The sequence below is a fragment of the Hyla sarda genome, unplaced genomic scaffold, assembly GCF_029499605.1.
Source record: "Hyla sarda isolate aHylSar1 unplaced genomic scaffold, aHylSar1.hap1 scaffold_638, whole genome shotgun sequence".
In the NCBI taxonomy this organism is placed as follows: Eukaryota; Metazoa; Chordata; class Amphibia; order Anura; family Hylidae; genus Hyla; species Hyla sarda.
The window spans coordinates 187,799-199,248 of record NW_026610653.1 but is presented as its reverse complement, the minus strand read 5'-3'; the positions used below and the strand labels follow the sequence as shown (position 1 = coordinate 199,248).

At 43.0% G+C, this 11,450-nt stretch overlaps 1 protein-coding gene across 1 annotated transcript; it reads left to right on the top strand.

Moving 5' to 3' along the window:
* Positions 1–3,518: 3,518 nt before the first annotated feature.
* On the top strand, positions 3,519–5,374 carry LOC130342150 (cilia- and flagella-associated protein 20-like; the record flags this gene model as incomplete). Its single annotated transcript, XM_056554256.1, has 3 exons — positions 3,519–3,707; positions 4,806–4,916; positions 5,220–5,374. Coding segments are annotated over 3 exons (306 nt in total), but the record flags the coding sequence as incomplete, so codon positions are not given.
* Between the last annotated feature and the right edge of the window lie 6,076 nt (positions 5,375–11,450).

Sequence of the window (11,450 nt, the reverse complement as noted above, 5' to 3'; positions counted from 1 at the left end):
TTTAGACTAAACCTTTTCTTCTCCAGACGGAGGGAGTGCCCCCTCGTCCTTTGGGGGGGTTTAACCTGGAACAGTTTTTCTCCATATTTTTTGTATGGGCCATTTATATACTTATATACGTTTATCATATCCCCCCCTTATACGTCTCTCTCAAGACTAAACAATTGTAACTCCTTTAATCGCTCCTCATAGCTAAGATGTTCCAGGCCCCATATTAGTTTAGTCGCGCGTCTCTGCACCCTTTCCAACTCCCGCAGTGTCCCTTTTATGGACAGGTGACCAAAACTGAGCAGCATATTCCAGTGAGGCCGTACCAATGCTTTATAAAGGGGAGTATTATACACTATAGACTGTACCAATGCTTATAAAGGGGGAGTATTATACACTACTAGACTGTACCCAACTGCTTCTATAAAGGGGTAAGTAAGATTATACACTATAGACTGTACCATGCTTTATAAAGGGGGAGTCGTTATACACTATAGACTGTACCAATGCTTTATAAAGGGGGAGTGTTATACACTATAGACTGTACCAATGCTTTATAAAGGGGGAGCTGTTTATACACTATAGACTGTACCAATGCTTTCTATAGGGGGCAGTGTTATACTACTTATCAGACTCCCTGTACCAATGCTTTATAAAGGGGGAGTGTTATACACTATAGACTGTACCAATGCTTTATAAAGGGGGAGTGTTATACACTATAGACTGTACCAATGCTTTATAAAGGGGGAGTGTTATACACTATAGGACTGTACCAATGCTTTATAAAGGGGGAGTGTTATACACTATAGACTGTACCAATGCTTTATAAAGGGGGAGTGTTATACACTATAGACTGTACCAATGCTTTATAAAGGGGGAGTGTTATACACTATAGACTGTACCAATGCTTTATAAAGGGGGAGTGTTATACACTATAGACTGTACCAATGCTTTATAAAGGGGGAGTATTATACACTATAGACTGTACCAATGCTTTATATAGGGGGAGTATTATACACTATAGACTGTACCAATGCTTTATAAAGGGGGAGTATTATACACTATAGACTGTACCAATGCTTTTATATAGGGGGAGTATTATACACTATAGACTGTACCAATGCTTTATAAAGGGGGAGTATTATGTCCCTGGAGTCCAGGCCTCTTTATACATGACAATATCCTGCCGGCCTTGGAAGCAGCAGCCTGACATTGTGCTATTCTGTAGTCTGTGATCTACAAGTCCCCAGATCCTTCTCTACCAGTGACTCTGCCAGTTTAATCCCCCCTAAGACATACGACGCTGCAGGTTATTAGTATACACAGCCCCCCTCTATATACACAGCCCCCCTCTATATACACAGCCCCCCTCTATATACACAGCCCCCCCTCTATATACACAGCCCCCCTCTATATACACAGCCCCCCCCTCTATATACACAGCCCCCCCTCTATATACACAGCCCCCCCTCTATATACACAGCCCCCCTCTATATATACACAGCCCCCTCTATATACACAGCCCCCCCTCTATAATACACAGCCCCCCCCCTCTATATACACAGCCCCCCTCTATATACACAGCCCCCCCAAGACATAAGACGCTGCAGGTTATTAGTATACACAGCCCCACTCTATATACACAGCCCCCCCCTCTATATACACAGCCCCCCCCTCTATATACACAGCCCCCCCTCTATATACACAGCCCCCCTAAGACATACGACGCATGCATGTTATTAGTATACACAGCCCCCCCTCTATATACACAGCACCCCTCTATATACACAGCACCCCTCTATATACACATCCCCCACTCTATATACACAGCCCCCCTCTATATATACACATCCCCCCACTCTATATACACAGCCCCCCCTCTATATATACACAGCCCCCCCTCTATATATACACAGCCCCCTCTATATCCACAGCCCCCTCTATACACAGCCCCCCCCTCTATATACACAGCCCCCCCTCTATATACACAGCCATTCCTCTATATACACAGCCCCCCCTCTATATACACAGCCCCCCCTCTATATCCACAGCCATTCCTCTATATCCACAGCCCCCCCTCTATATCCACAGCCCCCCCTCTATATACACAGCCCCCCTCTATATACACAGCCATTCCTCTATATACACAGCCCCCCTCTATATCCACAGCCATTCCTCTATATCCACAGCCCCCATCTATATCCACAGCCCCCATCTATATACACAGCCCCCCCCTCTATATCCACAGCCCCCCCTCTATATCCACAGCCATTCCTCTATATCCACAGCCCCCCTCTATATCCACAGGCCCCCTCTATATCCACAGCCCCCCTCTATATCCACAGCCATTCCTCTATATACACAGCCCCCCCTCTATATACACATCCCCCCTCTATATACACATCCCCCCTCTATATACACATCCCTCTATATCCACAGCCCCCCCCTCTATATCCACAGCCCCCCCACTATATCCACAGCCCCCCCTCTATATACACAGCCCCCCTCTATATACACAGCCGCCTCTATATACACAGGCCCCCCCTCTATATACACAGCCCCCCTCTATATACACAGCCCTCCCTCTATATATACACGCCCCCTCTATATATACACAGCCCCCCTCTATATATACACAGCCCCCACTCTATATACACAGCCCCCCTCTATATACACAGCCCCCCCCTCTATATACACAGCCATTCCTCTATATACACATCCCCCCCCCTCTATATACACATCCCCCCCCTCTATATACACATCCCCCCCTCTATATACACATCCCCCCCTCTATATACACAGCCCCCCCTCTATATACACAGCCCCCCCCCCCTCTATATACACAGCCATTCCTCTATATACACAGCCCCCCCTCTATATACACATCCCCCCCCCCTATATACACAGCCCCCCCTCTATATACACATCCCCCCCCCTCTATATACACAGCCCCCCTCTATATACACAGCCCCCCCCTCTATATACACAGCCCCCCTCTATATACACAGCCCCCCTCTATATACACAGCCCCCCCCTCTATATACACAGCCCCCCTCTATATACACAGCCCCCCTCTATATACACAGCCCCCCCTCTATATACACAGCCCCCCTCTATATACACAGCCCCCCTCTATATACACAGCCCCCCTCTATATACACAGCCCCCCCTCTATATACACATCCAGCCCCTCTATATACACAGCCCCCCCTCTATATATACACAGCCCCCCTCTATATACACAGCCCCCCCTCTATATACACAGCCCCCCTCTATATACACAGCCATTCCTCTGTCAAGGCTTCTACTCACCTCTTCATAAAAGCAGATTAGATTGGTTTGACACCTTCTCTCCTTAGTAAACCCATGCTGGCTATCACTTATAATACAATTATCCCCTATGTATTCCTGTATGTAATCCCTTATAAGTCCTTCAAACTATTTACCCACAATGCACGTTAGACTTACCGGTCTATAGTTTCCTGGGGAAGACCTAGAGCCCTTTTCTCACGGTTTGGTGTTCTCTGTAGGTTCTGGATGATAAGAATGTTCGGCGGAGGTTTCGGGCCAGTAACTACCAGAGCACGACGCGGGTGAAGCCGTTCATCTGTACTATGCCCATGAGATTAGACGACGGATGGAACCAGATTCAGTTTAACCTTTCAGACTTCACCCGCCGGGCGTACGGGACAAATTATATAGAGACCCTTCGAGTACAGGTTTGTGAGACCCTTCACTCATTTTGTATACCCACAGGCCACACCGCATCCTACACCCCTCCACTAATGTCCACACCGCACCCGACACCCCTCCACTGATGTCCACACCGCACCCGACACCCCTCCACTGATGTCCACACCGCACCCGACACCCCTCCACTGTTGTCCACACCGCACCCTACACCCCTCCACTGTTGTCCACACCGCACCCTACACACCGCACCCTACACCCCTCCACTGATGTCCGCACCCGACACCCCTCCACTGATGTCCACACCGCACCCGACACCCCTCCACTGATGTCCACACCGCACCCAACACCCCTCCACTGATGTCCACACCGCACCCTCCACACCGCACCCTACACCCCTCCACTGATGTCCGCACCCGACACCCCTCCACTGATGTCCACACCGCACCCGACACCCCTCCACCGATGTCCACACCGCACCCGACACCCCTCCACCGATGTCCACACCGCACCCGACACCCCTCCACCGATGTCCACACCGCACCCGACACCCCTCCACTGATGTCCACACCGCACCCTCCACACCGCACCCTACACCCCTCCACTGATGTCCACACCGCACCCTACACCCCTCCACTGATGTCCGCACCCGACACCCCTCCACACCGCACCCTACACCCCTCCACCGATGTCCACACCGCACCCGACACCCCTCCACCGATGTCCACACCGCACCCGACACCCCTCCACTGATGTCCACACCGCACCCGACACCCCTCCACTGATGTCCACACCGCACCCTCCACACCGCACCCTACACCCCTCCACTGATGTCCGCACCCGACACCCCTCCACTGATGTCCACACCGCACCCGACACCCCTCCACCGATGTCCACACCGCACCCGACACCCCTCCACTGATGTCCACACCGCACCCGACACCCCTCCACTGATGTCCACACCGCACCCGACACCCCTCCACTGATGTCCACACCGCACCCTCCACACCGCACCCTACACCCCTCCACTGATGTCCGCACCCGACACCCCTCCACTGATGTCCACACCGCACCCTACACCCCTCCACTCTCATAATATGGTACTCAGGGTGACATAATTGTTCTAGATTCATGCCAACTGCAGAATTCGACGAGTTTATTTCTCCGATCGTCTGTATTCTGAAGATGAGCTGCCTGCAGAGTTCAAGCTGTACCTACCTGTGCAGAACAAAGCAAAAGTAAGTCCACCACCTACCTACAGGCTGAAACTTGTCATTCCTTTGTGTTCCCTTTTGTCATTCTCTCGGCTTGCTGCCGCTCCCCTTCCTTCCTCTTTCTCTAGTCGTTCCTTTTGCTCTTCTTCTCCTCTCCTTTTGCTCTTCTTCTCTACTTGCTCTTCCTCTCGCTTTTCCGCTCTTCTGTTCCGCTTCCTCTCCTCCATCGCTCTTCCTCTCCCTCACCCCTCTCCTTCCCCCCCCCACCCCTTCCCTCTTGGCCCTCTTCTGTATACTAACCATAGTGTTTTTTCTGGTGTCTTGCAGCAATGAGTTTTGACAGTTCCTCCCCTCCTCCCAGGATATAGTGTTTTCTACATTGAGCAGTGACCACTATGCATCGACTTCTAAGTTATGAAATGTTTCCGGTCGACTGACTCTGACCCTCAGATGTTTTTGTAATAAATATGACCTTGACTCTGTGCCTTGTCTGATTGTGCTGTGGTGGTGATGGTAGCAGTGCATGCTGGGCTATTACCATCTGCCCCATTAGGGTGCTCAGGTAATTTAGAGACAGTCGTAGACCCAATGGTCTGGATCAGTGGTTGTTGCAGAAGGTCTGATCATCCAGTGCTGACCACGGACTCTGGTCAGCCCCAATAACCCCTTCACATCAGATTTCAGCTCATGCGGATGTTATACATTGGAATACTAGCAACGTCTGAAAACTTTTGAGCACAACTGTTAAAATTCAGACAACCTGAAAAGCAGGAAATATGAGCAGCAAAAGACATTTCTTCTGGGATTCATATTCAGCTGAAAATTAGAACGGTACAATGAAAACACAACATTGCGACAAAAAAAAAAAGAGGCCCCGGTGCAGATATCTCTTCCCCTAAGTCCTTATACTGAGGATAGAATCTACCAGATCAGATAATACCGTAATCACTAAGGATAGACCCTACAGGATCAGATAATAATCACTAAGGATAAAATCTACCGGATCAGGTAATAATCACTGAGGATAGAATCTACAGGATCAGATAATCATCACTGAGGATAGAATCTACAGGATCAGATAATCACAATCACTGAGGATCGAATCTACAGGATCAGATAATAATTATCACTGAGGATAGAATCTACAGGATCAAGATAATCACTGAGGATAGAATCTACAGGATCAGATGATAATCACTGAGGATAGAATCTACAGGATCAGATGATAATCACTGAGGATAGAATCTACAGGATCAAATAATAATACTGAGGATAGAATCTACAGGATCAGATAATAATCACTGAGGATAGAATCTACAGGATCAGATAATAATCACTGAGGATAGAATCTACAGGATCAGATAATAATCACTGAGGATAGAATCTACAGGATCAAATAATAATACTGAGGATAGAATCTACAGGATCAGATAATCATCACTGAGGATAGAATCTACAGGATCAAGATAATCACTGAGGATAGAATCTACAGGATCAGATAATAATCACTGAGGATAGAATCTACAGGATCAGATAATAATACTGAGGATAGAATCTACAGGATCAGATAATAATCAGTGATTATTATTATCTAACCCTGTAGATTCTATCCTCAGTGATTATCTGATCCTGTAGATTCTATCCTCAGTGATTATTATCTGATCCTGTAGATTCTATCCTCAGTGATTATCCTGATCCTGTAGATTCTATCCTCAGTGATTATCTGATTCTGTAGATTCTATCCTGAGGATAGAATCTACAGGATCAGATAATCACTGAGGATAGAATCTACAGGATCAGATAATAATCACTGAGGATAGAATCTACAGGATCAGATAATCACTGAGGATCGAATCTACAGGATCAAGATAATCACTGAGGATCGAATCTACAGGATCAGATAATAATCACTGAGGATAGAATCTACGGGATCAGATAATCACTGAGGATAGAATCTACGGGATCAGATAATCACTGAGGATAGAATCTACAGGATCAGATAATAAGTGAGGATAGAATCTACAGGATCAGATAATAATAATCACTGAGGATAGAATCTATAGGATCAGATAATAACTTAGGATAGAATCTACAGGAGCAGGATAATCACTGATGATAGAATCTACAGGATCAGGATAATCACTGAGGATAGAATCTACAGGATCAGATAATCACTGATGATAGAATCTACAGGATCAGATAATAAGTGAGGATAGAATCTACAGGATCAGATAATCACTGAGGATAGAATCTACAGGATCAGATAATCACTGAGGATAGAATCTACAGGATCAGATAATCACTGAGGATAGAATCTACAGGATCAGATAATAAGTGAGGATAGAATCTACAGGATCAGATAATCATCACTGAGGATAGAATCTACAGGATCAGATAATCACTGAGGAAAGAATCTACAGGATCAGATAATAATCACTGAGGATAGAATCTACAGGATCAGGATAATCACTGAGGATGGAATCTACAGGATCAGGATAATCACTGAGGATAGAATCTACAGGATCAGGATAATCACTGAGGATAGAATCTACAGGATCAAGATAATCACTGAGGATCGAATCTACAGGATCAGATAATAATCACTGAGGATAGAATCTACAGGATCAGATAATAATAAGTGAGGATAGAATCTACAGGATCAAATAATAATAATCACTGAGGATAGAATCTACAGGATCAGATAATCACTGAGGATAGAATCTACAGGATCAGATAATAATCACTGAGGATAGAATCTACAGGATCAGATAATAATCACTGAGGATAGAATCTACAGGATCAGGATAATCACTGAGGATAGAATCTACAGGATCAGATAATAATCACTGAGGATAGAATCTACAGGATCAGATAATAATCACTGAGGATAGAATCTACAGGATCAGATAATAATCACAGAGGATAGAATCTACAGGATCAGATAATAATCACAGAGGATAGAATCTACAGGATCAGATAATAATAATCACTGAGGATAGAATCTACAGGATCAGATAATAATCACAGAGGATAGAATCTACAGGATCAGATAATAATAATCACTGAGGATAGAATCTACAGGATCAGATAATCACAGGATAGAATCTACAGGATCAGGATAATCACTGAGGATAGAATCTACAGGATCAGATAATAATCACTGAGGATAGAATTTACGGGATCAGATAATAATCACTGAGGATAGAATCTACAGGATCAGATAATCACCGAGGATAGAATCTACAGGAGCAGGATAATCACTGAGGATAGAATCTACAGGATCAGATAATCACCGAGGATCGAATCTACAGGATCAGATAATAAATCACTAAGGATAGAATCTACAGGATCAGATAATAAATCACTAAGGATAGAATCTACAGGATCAGGATAATCACTGAGCATAGAATCTACAGGATAAGATAATCACTGAGGATAGAATCTACAGGATCAGGATAATCACTGAGGATAGAATCTACAGGATCAGGATAATCACTGAGGATAGAATCTACAGGATCAAATAATCACTGAGGATAGAATCTACAGGATCAGATAATCACTGAGGATAGAATCTACAGGATCAGGATAATAATCACTGAGGATAGAATCTACAGGATCAGATAATCACTGAGGATAGAATCTACAGGATCAGATAATCATCACTGAGGATAGAATCTACAGGATCAGATAATAATAATCACTGAGGATAGAATCTACAGGATCAGATAATCACTGAGGAAAGAATCTACAGGATCAGATAATAATAATCACTGAGGATAGAATCTACAGGATCAGATAATCACTGAGGATAGAATCTACAGGATCAGGATAATAATAATCACTGTGGATAGAATCTTCAGGATAATCACTGAGGATAGAATCTACAGGATCAGGATAATCACTGAGGATAGAATCTACAGGATCAGGATAATCACTGAGGATAGAATCTACAGGATCAGATAATAATCACTGAGGATAGAATCTACAGAATCAGATAATCACTGAGGATAGAATCTACAAGATCAGATAATCACTGAGGATAGAATCTACAGGATCAGATAATAATAAGTGAGGATAGAATCTACAGGATCAGATAATAATAATAATAATCACCGAGGATAGAATCTACAGGATCAGATAATCATCACTGAGGATAGAATCTATAGGATCAGATAATAACTTAGGATAGAATCTACAGGATCAGATAATCACTGAGGATAGAATCTACAGGATCAGATAATAATAATCACTGAGGATAGAATCTACAGGATCAGATAATAATAATCACTGAGGATAGAATCTACAGGATCAGATAATCACAGGATAGAATCTACAGGATCAGGATAATCACTGAGGATAGAATCTACAGGATCAGATAATAATCACAGAGGATAGAATCTACAGGATCAGATAATAATCACAGAGGATAGAATCTACAGGATCAGATAATAATAATCACTGAGGATAGAATCTACAGGATCAGATAATAATCACTGAGGATAGAATTTACGGGATCAGATAATAATCACTGAGGATAGAATCTACGGGATCAGATAATAATCACTGAGGATAGAATCTACAGGATCAGATAATCACCGAGGATAGAATCTACAGGAGCAGGATAATCACTGAGGATAGAATCTACAGGATCAGATAATCACCGAGGATCGAATCTACAGGATCAGATAATAATCACCGAGGATAGAATCTACAGGATCAGATAATAAATCACTAAGGATAGAATCTACAGGATCAGATAATTACTGAGGATAGATTCTACAGGATCAGGATAATCACTGAGCATAGAATCTACAGGATAAGATAATCACTGAGGATAGAATCTACAGGATCAGGATAATCACTGAGGATAGAATCTACAGGATCAGGATAATCACTGAGGATAGAATCTACAGGATCAAGATAATCACTGAGGATAGAATCTACAGGATCAGATAATAATCACTGAGGATAGAATCTACAAGATCAGATAATCACTGAGGATAGAATCTACAGGATCAGATAATAATAAGTGAGGATAGAATCTACAGGATCAGATAATAATAATAATAATCACCGAGGATAGAATCTACAGGATCAGATAATCATCACTGAGGATAGAATCTATAGGATCAGATAATAACTTAGGATAGAATCTACAGAATCAGATAATCACTGAGGATAGAATCTACAGGATCAGGATAATAACTGAGGATAGAATCTACAGGATCAGATAATCACTGAGGATAGAATCTACAAGATCAGATAATCACTGAGGAAAGAATCTACAGGATCAGATAATAATAATCACTGAGGATAGAATCTACAGGATCAGATAATCACTGAGGATAGAATCTACAGGATCAGGATAATAATCACTGAGGATAGAATCTACAGGATCAGGATAATAATCACTGAGGATAGAATCTACAGGATCAGATAATCACTGAGGATAGAATCTACAGGATCAGATAATAATCACTGAGGATAGAATCTACAGAATCAGATAATAATAAGTGAGGATAGAATCTACAGGATCAGATAATAATCACTGAGGATAGAATCTACAGGATCAGATAATCACTGAGGATAGAATCTACAGGATCAAGATAATAATAATCACTGTGGATAGAATCTTCAGGATAATCACTGAGGATAGAATCTACAGGATCAGGATAATCACTGAGGATAGAATCTACAGGATCAGGATAATCACTGAGGATAGAATCTACAGGATCAAGATAATCACTGAGGATAGAATCTACAGGATCAGATAATAATCACTGAGGATAGAATCTACAGAATCAGATAATCACTGAGGATAGAATCTACAAGATCAGATAATCACTGAGGATAGAATCTACAGGATCAGATAATAATAAGTGAGGATAGAATCTACAGGATCAGATAATAATAATAATCACCGAGGATAGAATCTACAGGATCAGATAATCATCACTGAGGATAGAATCTATAGGATCAGATAATCACTGAGGATAGAATCTACAGGATCAGATAATCACTGAGGATAGAATCTACAGAATCAGATAATCACTGAGGATAGAATCTACAGGATCAGATAATAATCACTGAGGATAGAATCTACAGGATCAGATAATCACAGGATAGAATCTACAGGATCAGGATAATCACTGAGGATAGAATCTACAGGATCAGATAATCACTGAGGATAGAATCTACAGGATCAGGATAATAATAATCACTGAGGATCGAATCTACAGGATCAGATAATAATCACTGAGGAAAGAATTTACGGGATCAGATAATAATCACTGAGGATAGAATCTACAGGATCAGGATAATTACTGAGTATAGAATCTACAGGATCAGATAATCACTGAGGATAGAATCTACAGGATCAGATAATCACAGGAAAGAATCTACAGGATCAGGATAATCACTGAGGAAAGAATTTACAGGATCAGATAATAATCACTGAGGATAGAATCTACAGGATCAGGATAATAACTGAGGATAGAATCTACAGAATCAGATCATCACTGAGGATAGAATCTACAGGATCAGATAATCACTGAGGAT